General features: G+C 41.3%; 1 protein-coding gene across 2 annotated transcripts in view; it reads left to right on the forward strand.

Annotated features, from left to right (window-relative positions):
* The window catches only part of ryk (receptor like tyrosine kinase), a 67057-nt gene that overhangs the window by 19989 nt on the left and 26591 nt on the right, over positions 1-20477 (forward strand). The window contains exons 4-8 of one of the 2 annotated variants that reach the window (XM_056277315.1): positions 8553-8684; positions 9500-9562; positions 12472-12613; positions 14202-14302; positions 20114-20197. In XM_056277315.1, coding sequence (XP_056133290.1) covers positions 8553-8684; positions 9500-9562; positions 12472-12613; positions 14202-14302; positions 20114-20197 — 522 coding nt within the window. The remainder of the gene's footprint in view (positions 1-8552; positions 8685-9499; positions 9563-12471; positions 12614-14201; positions 14303-20113; positions 20198-20477) is intronic. The other variant, XM_056277316.1, reaches the window with a different exon arrangement.

Here is a 20477-nt window from a genome sequence, read left to right on the forward strand (position 1 = left end):
GGACAGGATGAGTGACCATAGTGCAGAGTGGTGTCTGACATTACTAAAATGTAGGGATTTGAAAGAGACTTAAAATCAGTCCTAGGATATGAAACTCAGGGAAATACCAGGATTTTGGTGTAAATACACACGGCTACCTTTTTACCTTTTCCCACACTTGCATTCTGCCCTGGTAAATTGTGTTTGGCATCTAAATTAATCTAATTTTATATTCCTCTCCCAAAATATCACAGTCATTCAGAATATTACATAAACAAGACAAACTGTTAGATTAGCTTTGACACATCCTTTGCAAATGATATATTTAGTCCATGGGCCAGACCAGATATTGGTACCATCTGGGTGGGCAAATTCTACTTGTGATTTTTCTTATACCTATACATTCCTAGTTTATGTTTTGATATGATAGACCTCTCAGACGGGTAGCTTTTTAGTGGCTATCACCTCATGAAGTAAACCACCCCTGAAAGTAAACTGCATTTTTGCTGCAGGATTATATCCTGGTTTAGGCTCATGGTCAAGACACTTTTCAGTGTTTTATAATATTGTGTTTGGTATCATTTTAAAGGGTGCTTTCTACGCTTTCCTTCAAGCCCACTGGTGAAACTCTCTGACAAACATATAGGTCACTGGAGCTCTTCAAACCATAAAAAACACACATTTTTCTACAATTTTCGCCTAAACTATATAATTTATTTAAGCCCTGTGGTATCAGGTAACATCAGAGACACAAAAGACAAAAACTGGAATACTCTCAGGACTCCAAGGATTTAGGAAATGTATACTATACCCATACTATTTCATTGTTAGATGTGATTTCAGGCCTAAAATAGGAGGGATGACTCTGGCCAAAATTTCTCAAGTTGTCTTCACAGGTTTGTTAGGTAAATGTAAAATTGTGTTTCCATAGCTCTTTAAGTATGCCTTGCCAAGTAAGTGTAAATGTATGAACATTTTTGGCCACACCTATAGCAGGTAAGTAAGGTAGGTAAGTGTATAACCATGTTGTTTCCACAGGTAGGCTATAAAAAGTAAGTAAGGTAATAGGTGTATAACTATGTTGTTTCCACAGGTAGGCTATGTAAGGTAGGTAAGTGTATAACTATGTTGTTTTCACAGGTAGGCTATAAAAGGTAAGTAAGATAGGTAAGCACAATATATGACTATTTTTGTTTCCACAGGTATGTGAGAGAAGTATGCCAGGTAAAGTTTGTCAAAAGTAGTTTAATTTGTTAAGATGTACACTACCGTTCAAAAGTTTGGGATCACCCAAACAATTTCGTGTTTTCCATGAAAAGTCACACTTATTCACCACCATATGTTGTGAAATGAATGGAAAATAGAGTCAAGACATTGACAAGGTTAGAAATAATGATTTGTATTTGAAATAAGATTTTTTTTACATCAAACTTTGCTTTCGTCAAAGAATCCTCCATTTGCAGCAATTACAGCATTGCAGACCTTTGGCATTCCAGCTGTTAATTTGTTGAGGTAATCTGGAGAAATTGCACCCCACGCTTCCAGAAGCAGCTCCCACAAGTTGGATTGGTTGGATGGGCACTTCTTTGAGCAGATTGAGTTTCTGGAGCATCACATTTGTGGGGTCAATTAAACGCTCAAAATGGCCAGAAAAAGAGAACTTTCATCTGAAACTCGAAGATTGATTGAAGATTTCCTACACCGGTGTGTACTACTCCCTTCAGAGGACAGCACAAACAGGCTCTAACCAGAGTAGAAAAAGAAGTGGGAGGCCGCGTTGCACAACTGAGCAAGAAGATAAGTACATTAGAGTCTCTAGTTTGAGAAACAGACGCCTCACAGGTCCCCAACTGGCATCTTCATTAAATAGTACCTGTTAGAGCCTGTTTGTGCTGTCCTCTGAAGGGAGTAGTACACACCGGTGTAGGAAATCTTCAATTTCTTAGCAATTTCTCGCATGGAATAGCCTTCATTTCTAAGAACAAGAATAGACTGTCGAGTTTCAGATGAAAGTTCTCTTTTTCTGGCCATTTTGAGCGTTTAATTGACCCCACAAATGTGATGCTCCAGAAACTCAATCTGCTCAAAGAAGTGCCCATCCAACCAATCCAACTTGTGGGAGCTGCTTCTGGAAGCGTGGGGTGCAATTTCTCCAGATTACCTCAACAAATTAACAGCTAGAATGCCAAAGGTCTGCAATGCTGTAATTGCTGCAAATGGAGGATTCTTTGACGAAAGCAAAGTTTGATGTAAAAAAAATCTTATTTCAAATACAAATCATTATTTCTAACATTGTCAATGTCTTGACTCTATTTTCTATTCATTTCACAACATATGGTGGTGAATAAGTGTGACTTTTCATGGAAAACACGAAATTGTTTGGGTGATCCCAAACTTTTGAACGGTAGTGTACGTATATGAACAACTGTATTCAAAATGTGTCCAGTCTTTCAGAACAATATTAAGACAATGTAATCTACCCTTCCTGAGACACCATGCCATCTGTGACTACAGTTCAACATCATCATCATCACTGTCATCCACATCTGAGTCCGTCAGCTGTGCAACAGGCTCTTCCTCACTGCGTTGGTTGGAACAAGTTTGTAATTCATACATGTTTGTGCACTTCAGGCCGTTGTTGAGGCATGTGCACTCTGGTAGTTGGCACGACCTCACACACTTGCAGGACATCGGCAGCAAGACAGCATCTGGTGCTGGAGAACCACACATCCACTGGATCTCAAGCTGCCCCTCATCGTCTGTGGTCCATCCATGGTCCTTGGGGCTTGCTACAGATGGCTGGGCTTGAAGAGACTGTTTCCAGATTGCAGCCTGATAGTTGGCACAAAGAGAATGCAATAATAGGCAATCATTGCATGTTGGAAGCTGACTAGACTCTACCTCCCCATATTTGGTGCAGAAAAGTTGGTACCGAAGCACGTTGACATCTGTAGTGTGTGTGGAGGGTACATACATGCGGCACGTGATTTCCTGCAGCTTCTTGAAGAGCTCATCAGACACATCCCAAGCACAGCCAAGTTCAAGGAAGGCTTCTTGGTATCTCTTGGCGTACTTCATCTGTTTGAGGGTGCTCACTTTCCCACATCCTGCAAATGCGCTAACAGTGTTGCAGCCGGTGAATGCATGCATACCAATCAAGGCACCAGCAACACTATCACCAAGTGATTGGCAGAGTTGGTTGATGTCCAGGAAACTTGTCTGGCTTTGTGTGCCACATTTTTGGTATACTTGGCATGGGATGTCTTTACTCAAACCTAGAGTCAGCACCAGAACATCTGTGTCATCAGCTGTGATGATCCCAGCCTTGTAGCCAGACTCTGCTGCATGACGAGCATGCAATAGCATGCGGATGTCAGCCTCCTCTTGAGAGGATTTGAGCTGTGTTACTTCCTCCCACTTGTTCTTGCTGATTTTGAAGCAGACCTCTTCACAGGTAACATATAAGGTCTTGTCTTTTAGCTTTTGTCTGTGCATGGGTGCTTTCCATTCTTCAACCAAGAACTTGATTAGACTGGCTTTGCTGGCAGCACTGCAGAGTAGTTTTATCCACTTCTGGATGTTGTGGCCGGAAACAGTACTCCTGAACTGGATCCCCAAGTCTGCACCTCTGTTTACCCTTTCTGCGTCTTTGATTGGCATGTCCTTGTAAACATCAAAGACCACAAAAATGCGTTCACTCTTGGCACCTTCATGCAGGACCCTAGCTAGTGTTGAGTCTGCCAGCTGTGCAAATGTTTTGTCATTCCCTTTCATCTTTTGCATCAAGCTCATTCCATCGATGATAGTTGTTGATGGTTCTGGAATGACTTCTGCTGGGGCAACACTCTTTTCCAACTCTCTGGCGAGAGCTGCCTTGTTAGTCTTGCGGAGAGATTCATCCCCATTAGCTAGGGCCCATGGCAGTGTTCCCAGGGGATGAGCTAACACATCGTTCATATGTAGCTCTGGGCCACCAGAACCATGTGGCCAAACAGATTCCTATCTGCCTTAAGAACTACTTCCTTGGCTTGCCCTTTGCTGCGTGGTTTCTTTTGAATCTCTGAGAATGTTTTCAGTTTCTTTTTTCTTTTTTTTCATCTTGTCTTGGAACTGTGTAATTGGCGGTGTTGTCTCAAGACGTTCATGTTTGAAAGCTTGATATGCTTCCTGTCCTATCTTTCGGGTCTCAAGCAGGTCATTGGCCATATCTGGTGGGGCAATAGTGGCACTTGACAAGCTGACAAACTCATATTGTTCTGGACTCAGTGGATTCACCCAGCAGTTTTCCAGGATATCAACAATGGACTGTACATCAGCCTCATCTCTTTTGATCCGGGGCAGTTGTAAGTCTGGTTGATTGAGCTGAGAATCGCCTCGACCCACCATCTCCCTCAGTTGCCTCAGGTAGGCGCTGCAGTACTCTGATGTTAAGTAGTACTTGGAGACAGCTTGAGGCTGAAGCCTTTTGTTCCTCCAGGTGTTTGCCTGTCCTTGTTTACTGTCTCCTCGATGGTCTGATCAACAGGAATTCGCCCAAAAGGATTTTGGCTGCCAATTTGGACAGAGAAGCCTCCCTGCAGAAAGTGGGCATGCACTTCAGGGTGTTCCACAGGCAGTTGCGTCATCTTGGCATAGTAGTAGGACAGGTAGCGAGCGTAGTTGAGCTTATCATAAGCAAAACACCAAGGAATCATCTCTCGGATGCATGCAAGATGCAACATCCAGTTGCCTTCTCTGGAAGCTCGAATCAGGCCCAACATAATCTCTGTCATATCAAGGTATGACATCCAAAAGGCTGAAGGACCATGCTGGGTCCGGAGGGAGTCTAGGTAGACCTGCAACAGTTCCATGGTGCAGTTGATTGAAACATTCTCAAGAAGTTGTTTGAGTGTTGCCTGACGGATGTCACAATGGAAGTTGTCGATGCTTCTCAGGGCTTCTTCAAGGTGGCAAACCTCTGTTGGATGTTGGTCTTTAAGCCACAGAAGAAAGCCTTTCCAGGCAAGCTGCATCAGTGCTTCATAAACAAGCTTGTGTCGCCTGACAGCTCTGTTGTACTTTCTGCCTTCCATCACACCAGCTACTGACCCCGCAGCAATGACACCATATTCCACACAGAGGTCCCTCAACCCTACATCTTTAAAACGTTTCCCCAGAATGGAAAGAAGATTGCAAATGGTGTGGAACACACCCATCCTGATAACAATGTTGTTGAATTGGTCATGTTTCCACACGATTTCTGTTGCTTTGGCATAGAGTGTTTGGTCAAACACACAGACGATTGTCTTTAACTGCAGGGACTCCATGATGCCTACTGTCTGGTTAAGTATTTCGTACACCATAGACAACTCTGTAGCAGGAGCATTTATTGTTGACAGGTAGCTCACAGTGTCCTTTATCAATTTGACATCATTGCGGACCTGGATGTTAAATCCAGTACAGCTGCTCACTGTCTGAGCTTCTGGGGCAGACATTCGAGCAAGCACCCAGACAAGATTTTTTTCCTTTGCAGTCTGGATCTGTATGGTAGTGCCAGCATCTAGACTTGGGGTGATTGGTGGCGCCATTCTTCATCCAGAATTATAGATGGGCAGCATCACTGCTTTGGGGCTGATACCTCTCTCCTTTGACTTGGTGGCTGTAGGCATGATTCTTAGAGGTGCAGATCCAATTACTTTTGCCTGAACAGCTATGCCATTGACTTGGTGGGAGGTTCCTGCTCCACAAATTATCTCTTCTAGCCGGTCTGTTGTCAAAGGCCAGGGTAGTAAAGACATTTCGGTAAATGTTTTCAGGTAGTGATACGCCATCCCTCGACAGTTCCATCTTCTGCAGACACAGTGCTGTGTCAATCTCTTCAACCTGAGAATAGGACACACAGTGTCCGAGGCGATTCAAGGTGTGTAAAAGTTCTGTGTTTCCTGTCAAGGACTTCACAGCAAATGGAAGCAGTAGGTGTTTTGGTGGCTTGACTCTGCCACAGATGACTGCAAAGATCAAGTCACTGCCAAAGGAGGTGGTAAGTCGCTTGACCCTTTCAGATGGACTTGTGTATTTACAGTTTCCAGTCAGTAGTGTTTGCAGGAATTGAGTGATTAATTCAGGAATGAGGAATTCATCTTCTTCTACATCAGGTGGCCACTCTTGTTTGCCATCTTGTTTTTGTATCTCATTTCTTATCAGCAAAGCTGCTTTTGTTACAACATCCCCGGAGTTCACAGATCTGGAATAATGTAGTTCCATATTCAAGGAGTATGCTGTTTTGGCCAGCTTGGTCATTGATAGGTTGTGTGGGTACAGAGGAAGCTTCCCGTTGTTATCAGGAAATATATGGATGGGTCCAAGTTCGGTTTCCAACCTACGGCGGAGGTGTTTCTTGGTTGAGTCCTTAATCTGGCTGATACCAAGAGTCTTCCTTGATGCAGAGATGGAATCTGACAAAACCTTAGAAATGTTTGTGATTTATTACAAAGTAGAGACAGCTACTATATTACTATTATTAATAGTACTACTATTAATACTGTGTAACTACTGTCAATTACATATTTTATTTAGAAATTATATTGGTGAAAACAAAAACTACAACAAAATCTCCTACAGGTATGGTAAAATAAAATGTCCAATAATTATGAAAAGCTGCTCCAATGGAAAGTTTATAATATTGAAGGTCTATAAATGTTTATAAAATAGTCTTGACATTTTTTTTTACTTATATTGACCCCTTTAAAAAAAAAAAGTATAGGTAGCCTAAGGCTTCACCCACTCAGTTGGTCTGGTCTGGCCTGCATGGAATAAGGACTCTTAGAGATTTTGGCCAAAGTCATCCCTCCTATTTTAGGCCTGAAATCACATCTAACAATGAAATAGCATATGGGTATAGTATACATTTCCTGAATCCTTGGAGTGCTGTGAGTATTTCAGTTTTTGTCTTTTGTGTCTCTGATGTTCCCTGATACCACAGGGCTTAAATAAAATGTATAGTTTAGGCGAAAATTGTAGAAAAATGTGTGTTTTTGATGGTTTGACGAGCTCTAGTGACCTATATGTTTATCAGAGAGCTTCACCAATGGCCTTTAATGAAAGCGTAGAAAGCACCCTTTAAAATGATACCAAATACAATATTATAAAACATAGAAAGTGTCTTGACCATGAGCCTAAACCAGGATATGCACCAGTGGCAAAAATGCAGTTTACTTTCAGGGGTGGTTTACTTCATGAGGTGATAACCACTAAAAAGCTACCAGTCTGAGAGGTCTGTAATATCAAAACATAAACTAGGGATGTATAGGTATAAAAAAAATCACAACTAGAATTTGCCTACCCAGATGGTACCGGTATATCTTATTTTGGGTCTTGGCCCATGGACTAATTTTATATATGGTTTTACACACCCAAACCTTATTGTAGAATAGGTTTTCCATTGTGTTGGATAATTAAAACAATCAAATCTACATTGCAAGAGGACACAGCATTTCATTATTGCAGCCCTGATCTGTGTGTGTGTGTGTGTGTGTGTGTGTGTGTGTGTGTGTGTGTGTGTGTGTGTTCATGTTCATGTGTGCGTGAGCGATATTGAAACGTTATCCTGTCCTGCATCATTTAGTTCACATTCCATGGAGGCAAACATGTCCCTGAAGTTAACCTGGGGAATTTTCTATTATTACCCTGAGGGTTATTATTTTTGGTGCCTTTTGTTTTTTTCTTTCGGTCTTTCTATCTGTGTTTCAATAAGTTCATTGACTGAAGGAAATGACATGAGATAACACTGACATTAGTAAAGGTGGGCATTGGTTCTTAGATTACCTGATTAAATTTTGGCAGTTTTTGGTTCAAGGTCATGGTCAAGAACCCGAAAAACGTGTCCTAATAATTTTTTGACCCTAATTTTGTCAAAGATGGTTTGTGTACTTGACACCGATACCAAAATTAAGGCTTTCTGTTTCAAAGATTTATTCCTTTTCATTGATAAAAGGATAAATGCATAGTTTTAAAGATCAGTAGTGGTCAAAGTTCAGGAGTGGGGTTTGTTGTGCCTGTCATTACTTTTTAAGCTATATTGTAAAACTCACCCCTTTTAAATTATAGAAAATCAGTGGATTTTTCAACGCGCATTTCCTATGTTTGTATTGTCAGTATGGAGGATATAAAGGTACGATATTAAATAAATAGTTAAATAAATGAATAGTTAAATACAAGCATACCTTTAAAAATTAACATTTATGTATTTATAATATTTATCTATTCATTACTGCATTTATGTAATTTATCTCAGGACCTGTATGTGCACACCATGAATAAATCAATTCTGTCATGAAAACTGTCAACTTGTCAATGAAAGGCCTTTGTTTGATTTGAAGGTTGACTGCTGTTGTCTACATTTCCCCACAGACTGGGTTTTGGTAGTGTTTTGAATTGTATGCCTTTTTTGCCACCACGGTTGACTCTTGAGGCTGCAGCTATGAAGGTCCCCCCTGTTGTATATGACAAGGAGGCCAGGTGCTTCTGTAAGTAAGGTGTGTGTGTGTGTGTGTGTGTGTGTGTGTGTGTGTGTGTGTGCGCGTGTGCTTTCACAGTCTTCAGAGTAGACCTCTTCTGCTCTGGCAAGGTGGATGGCGAAGCAGTTCTGACAGTGCAGCTCAACCTGACCATCCATGCCAACAACTTCACAGTCCTCAACTTCAAGAGGAGGAAAATGTGCTACAAAAGTAAGTGTAATAACATGGAAATGAACACGATTACATAATTAATGGACTCTTATTATTTTTTAATGGCTTCTATTGCACATTTAACTCAATATTGTTCTTACAACTCATGTTAGAGCCTGTTAAGCATGTACTGTTAGAAAGTAATATAGTTCCTTTTCAAAACATATTGCTCAATGAATATTCCTTGTTCTTTGCAAGAGTGGTTGGTTCTTTGCAATATGTGCTCTGTTGCTCACTCCTGAATGATAGCACTGTGTATCAGATACTTGGTATGTTGTGCTTCCTTCACGAGTTACAGTTGAAAATGTACCAGTGTTATTCTTCAGCTGTGGGCTATTTTCAAACCCACAAAAGATAATTACACTTAGCCCAAGAGGCTCCTTGTCATATGCCTCGTGGAAACAGATTCATGCCCATCTTATTTTGAGCGCATGGATTGAATTAGTAGCTGTAGAAGAATGGTGTTTGTCCATAGCACAGTGATGTAAAATGTCTGTTTAGTGAGTTTTACTGCAAAATGACTATTCATGGGTTGTGCCCATGTTACATAGTCTAGCCAAAAAGGATAAAAAGATGTTTGTGTAGCTGTCAAATTTGTTATTGGCTCGGGTACTTTCATAGTCATCAAAGGTCACACAGAAAAGCCATCTTTAACTTTACCACCAGATATACAAATGTTATGTGAAATATAATGATTTCAGTACAAAGTATTTTTTCCATTTGTCTTTTCCCTTCACTTATATTGTTCCCATGAAACTTGTTGTTTTCTTGACACTACAACTAATTTGATTCTCCCCCCTCCTTTTTTATGAAAGGAATCGATTCTGACCCAAAGATTCCCTCACTTCCCAGCAATAAAACCTTCCAAAGGCCCGAATGTAAGTATAGCTCGTCCATCATATTTCTGTACCTTTTCTCCGCTCTCAAAATGTCAAGCATCACTTTTCTCAATAGGGCTCAACTAGATAAGATAGAGGGTGGATTAGAATGGAGGACCTTAGTGTAGTATAGCCAGTGTTATCTAGCCTTTCAGTTACCAATCTGTATGGTCCAGGACCCTGAGGGAGACTAACATCAAAAAAGCACCCTGTCAACCCCTCCACCCCCACTCCCCACACCCCACTGCCCCAGAGTGGCCTTTCCTACTCTGGCCCAAGCTGAGCTTTATTCAGGTCCATTGTGACTCCTAGTGCCTTAGCAACAAAGCACCATTAGCTGCCTGGGCTGCCTCCCTTCTGCTTGGGTGGGCCTGTAGAACCTGGGGCCTCAGAGGCTTTTAGAGAGATGGTGAGGAAAGCTCTCAGACACTGGATCATAAGTTGAGCCTCTGGTATTTCAGGCCTCCATTAACTGTGAAAGGTTCCTCTCTCTCTCTCTCTCCCACCGTCCCTGTCCATTTTCTTGCCATGAAGCTAATATTTCAATTTCCGTAATGGCAATACTGCTGAAGCCTTCAGTAATGGTGCGCATATTTCATGTACACCACTGCTTCAGATATGTTGACCCTCTAAACCAGTGGTTCCCAACCTGGGGTCCGCACACACCTTGGAGGGGGTACCTAAGAGCCCAGGGGGTGCACAAGACTTTGTCTGCTCTGGGGGGGGCGCCAAAGATCACAGGAGGTGTGCGAGGCTTTTCTGCTCTGAGGTTGTCAAAGTGCACATAAATAAAAGCATAATAACTCACTCACTGGATAATTTATTGGAGACAAAAGTCTATATAAGATATTTAAAAAGATACATTTTTGGTCCCCCCCCCCTTCTATAATGTAGTTGGGCTTCACCTAGTAACCACACCTCTGTGACCCGTCAATCTGCGCTATCAAACTGAGCGGGCAGTGTTGTCAGATAGCTACTCAGCTAGCAGCTAATGATAGCTTATCTTCGTTTTTTGCTGCAGTCAGCAGCAGCACTTTATGAATGAAACAACATGGCTGAGAAACATGAAAGTGCGGATGACTCAGTGTCAAGAAAGAAAGTAAGGCTTTATTTTGAGAGCTACCTTAACTTTGGTTTTATGGAAGGACAGGACAAGCCATAATGTGTCATGTGTGGTGAGAAACTAGCTACTGACAGCATGAAGCCAAGCAAAATGAAATGATATCAAGAGACTATTGGTGAAAGTCAGGAATTTTTTGAGAGGAAAAAGCAGTTGGCACTATCAAGAAGATCCACCGACATCAGAAAAGCTTTTGAACGAGCAGGCAGTGATTTCCACAGAGCCACGGAGGTGTCATTTGAGTGTTTGCTAATTATTAATAATAATAGTTAATTGCCAAGGCTAAAAAGCCACACACTGTTGGAGAACAGCTTATCAAACCCGCCTCTCTGAACATTGTAGACAGGCTGTGTGGCCCACATGCGGTTGATAAAATGAAAACCGTCCCATTCTGACAACACCGTCAAAGGCAGTGATAAAATGGCTGGAGATTGTCAGAACAAGCTGCACGAGAAGCTTAGGAATGTTCCCTTTGCCATTCGGTTGGATGAAACGACAACAGTCAGACGAGTCTGTGCTCATCATTTATGTTCAATATGTTGACAGTGATGACTTGAAACAAGACATTCTTATGTCTACCAATCTAACCACAACAGGCCAGGCTGTGGACTCCTATCTCTCATCCAACAATCTGCCCTACGAGAACCTTGCCGCATGCTGCACAGGTGGGGCTGCAGCTATGATGAGCTTGCTGACTTTCAAGCCGACTCGGTGTCAAAGAAATATTTCCAGGAGAACGGATACAAAAAGTTTTGGATAGTCAAAGGACACGCTGTTGCACCCAGACTGGCCAGACACGCCGTTACAAGGGTTATTCTCCCATTCAGCACTACATATCTGTCTGAGACAGCCTTCAATGCCCTTGTAACAATAAAAACAAAAGCCCACAACAGACTCGATGTACACCAGGACTTCAGGCTGGCTGTCACAAGCACTGCACCTGACATTCCGTCCCTGGTCAAAAGCATGCAAGCCCAAGGTGGCCATTAGTTTCTGAATGAACAGCATGGCAAAGACTCAGTAAAACAAATGGAAGGAAGAAGTTGTTGTTATTGGGTGTGCCAAAAGAACACACACTGCCTGTCAAAAAAACCCCCAAACAAACGTTGTTATTGGTTTATGAATGAAGATGATGGTACAGACGCAGTAAAAAATGTAAGGAAGAAGTTGTTATTGTGACTGCGTGAGCCAAATAACACATACTGCCTGTCAAAAAAACAGTGTTATTGGTTTATGAATGAACAGGATGGCACAGACTCGGTAAAAATGTTACTGTTAGAGCCAAAATAACACATATGCCTACTGTCTGTCAAAACACAGTGTTCACAACTTTACATGATGTGCATGTGGATGTCAGATTACAACAGTACTAATATGTTGATGTTTCAGTGAGCCTGAGTCAGATGACAACAGGCCTACTCTGTTGGGTTGTTAAAAGAAAACAAAAAATGTTAAGGTTATACAAGACAAGAGACATTTAATCACAGATGTTCTAAGGATGGAAACAAGACATTTATTGAAGATAAAGGTGGAAAAAACTATAATTGATAATTTTTGCAAATATTTGGAATGAATCACTTTTCTCTTGGTGTGTGTGTGTGTGTGTGTGTGTGTGGGGGGGGGGGCTCAGCTTTTCTTAGAAGCAAGTGGGGGGGGGGGGGCTCTCCAAGGAAAAACGTTTAGGAACCACTGCTCTAAACTAATTGCACTTTAAATGAACTCTGACTTGACTTGACCCATCAGCATTTTCCTTTAAACTGACCTTTATCCAATGACCTGTCCTTATCAGTAGATGGTGTTAATGCGCCAACCACCTCCACTCGGGTCTTCTACATCAGTGTGAGCGTCTGCTGCATTGTCATCTTTCTTGTGGCCATCATCCTGGCCATCCTCCACCTGCACAGCATGAAGAGAGTGGAGATGGAGGACAGGTTTGCCACTCTACCTTTTTGTTTCGTCCACTGTAGCACTTTCTTAATCAAAATCCCATCTGAAAGAGGAGAAATACACAGGCTGTTGTCTATTACATTTATATTTTACATCTTCTCATTTAGCATATACTTTTACTTAAAGCCACTTACAAGAGTGTCGGCAAATTAGAAGATACGATATCTGTGTGTCAACCTACCATATATTATACATGATGCCTAATCAAGCTCCTCAGACTCTACTGGTTGATTTGAATTGGTTGGAATCGGGTGTGTAACTGCATGGTTGGAACAAAAGCCTGCATCCACAGCGGCCCTTTCTGGATGATATTGTCTACTCCTCACCTAAAGTCATCGTAGAGCAGTCAGTAGTAATCATATTAAAGTCAAGAGTGTGTGTCATGTCAAATACAGTCAGTATAAATGGATAATGGGTAGCTCACCGATAATAATGTGAATAATAGGGGTTTCAAAATATAGATTTGTTGGACAAAGCCACAAATCCGCGTCACAATCATGCTTGGGGCCAACCATGGATTAAAGTAGGCCTGGGAAAGAAATGTGTTTGGCTTTTTTTGAATGAATTAAGAAAGTCAGCAGACCTGACAGAATAGTTTTGTATCTGACCTAAGCACGTACACATAAATCCCTTATCCACAGTCTAAACTTAAGGGGTTACTTAAGTTTCAGGGTCTGTTTCAGCAGGAGAACCACTATTGTGGGCTGTGCACAATGTCACATGACAAATGATGTTGACAGTGTGACCAAGCTTTTGAGTTCTTGAAATGGAAACAAAAAGAACCTATACCAGAACTTACACAGGTTCTTAAATGTCCTAGACAGTTCCATGTTGTGAGTCATTAAGTTAGTGTGTAAGAGCTATTAGTTTGAAGAAAAGTTGTAAAAACCCCAGCACACAACATCAGCCTAGCTTCCCAGTTTCATATTTTTCTAGCAATTTATATTAATACACCCAACAGCATATCAGTGTCCAAAGAAAAAATAGCTCACCCCTACAGGGAGAGCAATTATAGCAAATTGAAACCTGAACTGTATGGTTCCTGTATTTCGTCCTTTTAACCCCCCTTCAAGTAATACTTAAAAGCGACATTATCTTAGCTATCAGAATGTGTAGTTAAATCTGCACATCCAAAAGTTCTGCCACAACTGTTGAGAATATATTTCAGGTCAGCCATTGGCTCTATTGTGGGTGAGTCCTTGAAAAGTTGCTTAAACAACCACAGGAATCTTTTTAACGAGATAGTCCTGACAAATTGAGTTGCTTTAATGATATCTTACAGAATTTGCGTAATTTGATCACACTGTGAGCTCTGACGTGGTGGGATCCATGTGTTCAACAAGAGGACCTTGTTAGACTGAATAAGAGGACTTGCAGCAAGATTTTCTGCTGTAGACCCTACAACTAGCTTGAAGTGCTGAGTCAGCAGGGTTTCGACTTGCATGTAGGTCAGGGTCTTCCTAAAGGGTCCTTCCAAGTAACTTTGTTATTAAGTCAGAGCACTTTTGGAAGGCAGGTGCCCCAGTCTGCAGTTGATGTGAATAACTATCCGCCGTCCTTTCCATTTTTCAGTGTGAGCGACAGTGGAAGCTCCCAAGGTCTTTCCCAACCATCCACCCAGACCACGCAGTACTTGAGGGCTGACACTCCAAACAATGCGACCCCTGTTACCAGTAAGAACTTTCTACTCTCTTTACACCATAAAACCAAAATTCCACACCAGAGCCCTGGACTGGCAAGCCTTTTACATTTGTGACGGTGTAATAGCTGTTGTTTATTTGCTTGCATATCTATCTAATAAATGATCTATCAATTTTAGATGGTTGGCCTATGATTAAGGCTGGGTGTTTGTCACGGAAGTCGCAGGTGTCATGGATTCCGTGATTCTCGCCATTTTTTTGCCATGTCCCCGATTCCCCCAGTTTTTAGTGCTTTACGTGATTTTTCTACAGTTTTGAATGGTAGCCTAACTGTCAATCTTAACGTAGCCTACAGTGTGATCTGTATAGGCACTAAGCATTTTAACCATCACTTCTGAACCGCATATAGCCTAGCATTGTACATTTTGACCTACACTCCGACCCATAGATTGTCCCAATTAGGGGAAGTTTACAGTGTAATGTTACGTTCCCATGGTTACGTTAGAAGTGCGAATGAATGAACAGCTAACGTTAGTCACGGTCCGATCAAAAACTTCAAAATGAGTAAAACTGCAATGACCTCCACTAAAGCACGATCCCTACACTACCCAGAAAAAACTTTTCATGTCAGTGGTGGTTTGTTATTTTGCTCAGTGTGTAACATCCCGGTGGACTACACTCGAAAAGCAAGTTGCGACAAGCATTTGCAGAAAACGTCCATAAAAAGAAAACCACAGATCGGGCCATTGAAACCGAGAAGAGCTGAAAACTGCAGAAAACTGTGCCAGAGCTGTTTCAAGCTAAAACAACCGCACAATTGCATAGACAGAGTGAGGTAATTAAACTTACAGAAGCTTTCACTTCAGCCAACATCCCTTTACACACACTGGACAATGTTGGCCTGAAGTCCTATCTGGAAAGCAATCTCCGCGACATCGGAGTAATTCCAAGTGCCTGTTAACTCCAACACACCTACCTGCCTAGCGTATTCGCGAAACACGTGAACAAGATCAAAGACAAACTCCCAAGTTTGTGACGGAATTAGCATTGTTGCTGACGAGACCACTGATGCCGAGGACAGATGCGTTCTCAACATACTGGCTGTATTAAGCAAACCCGAGTGTGAGGAGGAGTTGAAATTGGATGTAATTCTGTTAGATTGCGTGGTTCTAGACTGTCAATTTCAAGACAGTAAGCCAGGCCATACAGGGTACACTGACGAAATATGCAGTCCCCTTCGATCGAATCACTGCAGTTGTATCTGACAACGCTGCGTATATGACTAAGACATGGGAACGAGGAATTAAACCTCTTTCTAAACACTGTCCATATCACCTGTGTTGCACACCTGTTAAACTTGGTGGGTGACGTGTGGTGCAAGACATTTAAGAAAGTCAACGATCTGGTTGTGGCTGTGAAACAGGTGTTTACAGCTTGTCCCGTGCGTAAAGCTAGATTCCGCATGTATCTCCAGGAAAATGAGAAAACTGCATTCCACCAACACCTGTAATAACGCGATGGAACAGCTGGTTTGAAGCAGCCTTATTCCACATGAACCACTTGGATGACTACATTTACTTCTTTGAGGAAGAAAGACAACGGTCTCAGAGCACATCAATCGCTGAGCTTATCAGTTTGTCACAGTCACGCGAAGTCATCGAACAACTGTCAATGCTTCAACAGTATGCACCACGCATCATGCACACATTGAGAAAATATGAAGAGCCGGCGATTCGCTCACATATGAATTGCGCGACCTTGCGGTGTGGCTTGATGGTAGTTTTAATGAATGCGACCACCCCATTGGGAAGGAAGCACTGAAAGAGAGTGCTGAGAAACTCCAAGGCTACATGGACCTAAATTCCACGGCCCGTTTCAGAGAACCTGCTTCAAGATTTCTCAGTACATGTCGGGTATTCGATTCCAGCCAGGCCATATTCCTAAACCTGGACGAAAAAGAATTGTTCCAGGACATTCCGCTATTCGAGGACAATACACAAGCACAGCGTGAGTACTGTGCATACTGCCAAATGCTGGGAGAAACAAAGTGCGACAATGTATACAGATTCTGGAATGCGTTGGGATCAAGATTCCTATCCTTGTCAGTTGTTGCAATCAGATGTTTGACGGCCCCTGTCAACAGTGTTGATGCTGAGCGCTCCTTCTCCCATTACGGTAACGTTGTCAGTGACAACAGGCGCTCCATAAAAGACTCAAACCCCGCAATGTACAACATGTTGTATCAAAACAAACTTTAAATAAATAAACACACGGTAACCGTTTTATTATTTTAGTAATGCAATTTGAGCATAATCTGTTTATCACAACGTTCTGTTAAATTAAAGGCCAAAGGGCATGCTCTTTCTTTCCGTGATGGACCGAAACTATTAAATGCAGCAGTCTACCAATGCATTTTAGTTGTATTTGTTACTAGCGGCAACTGCCCGCTGTTTTAAAAAAAAAAAAAAATTCAAGCACTTGTTACTGTTGCTACAATTGCGCATGTTCATTAATTTACCACTACTGTGCATGAGATCTCTTGGTTAATTGAATACATTCAAGCTATAAAACACTCCGTGATTTCTGCCTCTTTCTTTTCAGTTTTCCGTGATTGTCTACAACTTTGCCGTGATTGCTCCGTGACTTTAGTCAATATTTTCCATGATAAACACCCAGCCTTACCTATGATTCCTGCTGATCTCAAACAATCTCCCCATGATTTTTCACTGTCAGTGCCTCAGGGATGCTTTGATTGTTCTAAGTCAGATCAGTTCATGTTCAGTTTAGACATAGCTGGATCAGCTCTACTTTTCATTTGCTCACCTACTGGGAAAACTGTCAGAAATGTCTCCAGCTCAACGCTGGATTGGTTATTCAAGCCCCTAGCCATTATCTAACAATATGTGACACGGTCAAAAATCGGTTTTGAAGTGGATATAAACTACTTTTTTTGCAGAGAAAGTGAAACATTAAAATGTTGTTGCAAGGTGTGCTGTAGAAAGATTTTACAAAATATTTGACGAATCCATTTTCCACTATGATAAGATATTTACTACATGCCACTGTGCTTTGAAGTCCATATGTAAGCTTGCCTAGTAATCCCAGTGAAATACATGTTAAGGTTCCATTTGATTGGAATAGAAAGTTTCCTCCAAAGCAAATTACACAAGCAGATTACCTCACACAGTGCACCTAAATTACAGCAGAAAACAATGCAGAATTTTATTTTTTTCATATAATCTTTCTGCATTTCATGAGAATAGATTCTCTAGTCTCTGGCCAACTGCTTTTTATGCATGTGCTGTGGCAGTACAGGACTTTTGTACTTTCACTTATTTGTAATGCTCTGTGTGTGCTGCTTTGTAACAGATAGAATATGATTTTATTAACATGAATTTAGATATATTTTTTTTGTTCATCAATACATTCCTCTAAACAAATTCCAAAGGAACAGGTCTGAAAATAAATGAGTATCATTGTGTATTCATGCACTGCAAAAGGACTTCAAATGAACTAAATTTTGCTTAAAAGGTAGAAGGAGTAGGAGTTGTTGGTTGCGGTTTGTAACACAATATTCAAAGTTGGCCCCTCCTTCCCGGCTCAACGACACCAGAAGTGCATGCCCCCTGATTGCAGTTACCAGAACCTATCCCAGTTTACAGGCCAACTTCATGTTGCTGTTCATTCCCATCCTCTCCTTCAGTGTATGCCAGCAGGTGAAAGTCAACCCAGATTTATTCTTGTTTTGGAACCAGCTTTATCCGCTTGGCATTTTGCCTAGCTATATTTGTGTTTTTTCACTGCTGTTTCCACCATTGTCGTAGCTTCCTCTTGGATGCATGCTTACGATCTTGATCTGGCACGTGGATGCTACGTTTTTATAGAATTCCGCTGCTCAAAGGTTAATACCCAGAAACGTCCCATACACAGCAAAATAAGAAAAACAAGAAAATACAGGCAAAGGACAGGGTCTCTGCAGATACAGACACTGCCACACATGTGTAGTGGATCATAAGTGATGATTGAGAGGGTTTCTTTTTGTATGAGTCTGTACATTGATTATATACCCAAATATGTCATTAAAGACAGCCAATATAGATTTTTGGTCCGAACATGGCAAGAAAGTCTCATTTCAAATATTTTAAGAAAAGCTAAAGCATATTTTTTCACCAGTGACATTGGGGTTTCAGAAGGGCTGTAAAAGTCCTAACAATAATTGTTTTATCTTTTTTGTCTACTCTCCCATCCCCAAACATTCTTTTCCAAATGAGATGATTGGCTGTGAATGACCTAATTACTGTAACTTGAATCATAAGGTTGTAATAAACAACGTGGTTCCTGCAGTGGTATACTTCCCTTTTTCTCAGTGCTTTTGCTGCTTTAGCTGTCACTGTCTGGTCAAAGTGGAGGGATTTACTTGTTGTCCTACCCTCCCCTCTAACCTCAATTTATGATAAATGGATGAAGGCCGAGCACATACCCACCATTAGAAATCCTCATGGTCAGTGGTTGGAGATGGCAGTGTAGACATGTTGCATTCGTAATGTGGCGGTGTGTAGTATACCACAGACCAGAGGTCTATATTTTTCAACAGCAGAAAGATGGTAAGCTCTATCAATGCTAGTATAAGTGCCATTTACCATGCCTTTAGACCGAACTCGGCAACAAAAGTTGAATCTTCCCATTGTATTACTTTTAGTGCAGTAAGTAGTGAAGACAAAACTGGACGAGGAAATATTAATCAAAATGGATGTAGAAAAAAGCCATGTACGTCAGAGTATGTTCTAATCTTGTGATAAACTTGTTAATGAACAAGCTTTCTTCTGAATGTTCATTTTGTTGAAGTTGTTTGCGAAACCTTTCTACGAGAAAGATGTTTTTGCATCGTTTGGTTTGGATGCATTATTGCAGTAACTTTGTTTTCATACACACCAGGAATAATATTCAAAGCATTATTTATGAAAACCAAACACCAAATTAGATATTTCCAAATTAAGTATTGAAAATGAGCTGTCACAGTATACCATTTAACACTCTGACATTTATCACAGTGCCATATAAAAAAGACCATAAAAGCTGTTTATCAAAATCTGCTTAACAACACAAAGACTGTTTGCTATTGTGGTTGAATGCCATCCCATGATGCTGTTTTTTTTTTTTTTTTTTAAGGCCATATTGTGAAACCAGCATCACACTACCACCCGGCCCTTATTCTGCTGGCAGACATTCATTATAATTGTGGGTGATCTTGCACCATGTGGTATGAGGTGGAAATACCATTCATGGTGCCCTGAAAAGAAAGTTTACGCTGAGCCCAAGCAATTTCTGTTTTTTAAAGTGGGGATCGGTCTCAGTGTTACCAGTGATAGGCAGAGTTTGTTATACTGTAGATTTTTCACAGAATTTCCCATTAGCTGTTTCAGTTTTCTTGTTGCATTTTATGCCTACCATTTCTTCACATTGTGAAAAGACCACAAGCTGTTTTTGTGCCTTGTGAGTGTGTTTTGCATCATTGCCCCCTAGTGGATACAATTTTCCTCTTATACTCTGAGCGTACTCTGAGAGTGCCCTCCTCACTCCCCATCTTTGTTTTGTGTTTGCTTCGCTGAATGTGTTAATTGGCACTACCATCAAGTTTCCTTTTTACCCAGCCTTTGATGGGTAAGTTTACCCAACTTGCAGGCATGCCTTATTTGATGGATGTCTTGTCTTTGGACTGTTCAACAACCAACTCTACATCCATTAGATGAGGTCATGTTGTAATTTGAGTGAGCTATCCATTAAACCCCCTCTTTCTCACTCTCTCCCACCCTCTACTCCCTCCCCTACCCCTCTCATCATCAGACAACCACCCTGGTTCTGCACCCATCCTCCAGCTTGCTGCCGCCTCCTTCCCCAACCCTGGTGCCCCCTCTCATGAAACCAAAAGTAAGTTCCAAAGGAGTCCTCAGAGAAAAGTAAGGAACCAGAAAAGGAAGGTCTTCAGCACTGTAGCCATGCCCCCTGTAAAAAGATGCAGTAGAAAGGAGTGTGTATCAGTTGTCACTGTGCTGTATTTGTATTGCTCTTGTTTTTGTTTTTGTTTTGTTTTTTTGTTTATTATACATGGGAATATAGTTGTATCCCTTTATTGTGAAATCATCTTGCTTATAGCTGGGATATAAAGAGCAGAAGGTTGTGTCAAAAATTTTGTTACTGTAAAAAAGCA

Source organism: Lampris incognitus, chromosome 3 (genome assembly GCF_029633865.1).
Source record: "Lampris incognitus isolate fLamInc1 chromosome 3, fLamInc1.hap2, whole genome shotgun sequence".
Taxonomy (NCBI): Eukaryota; Metazoa; Chordata; class Actinopteri; order Lampriformes; family Lampridae; genus Lampris; species Lampris incognitus.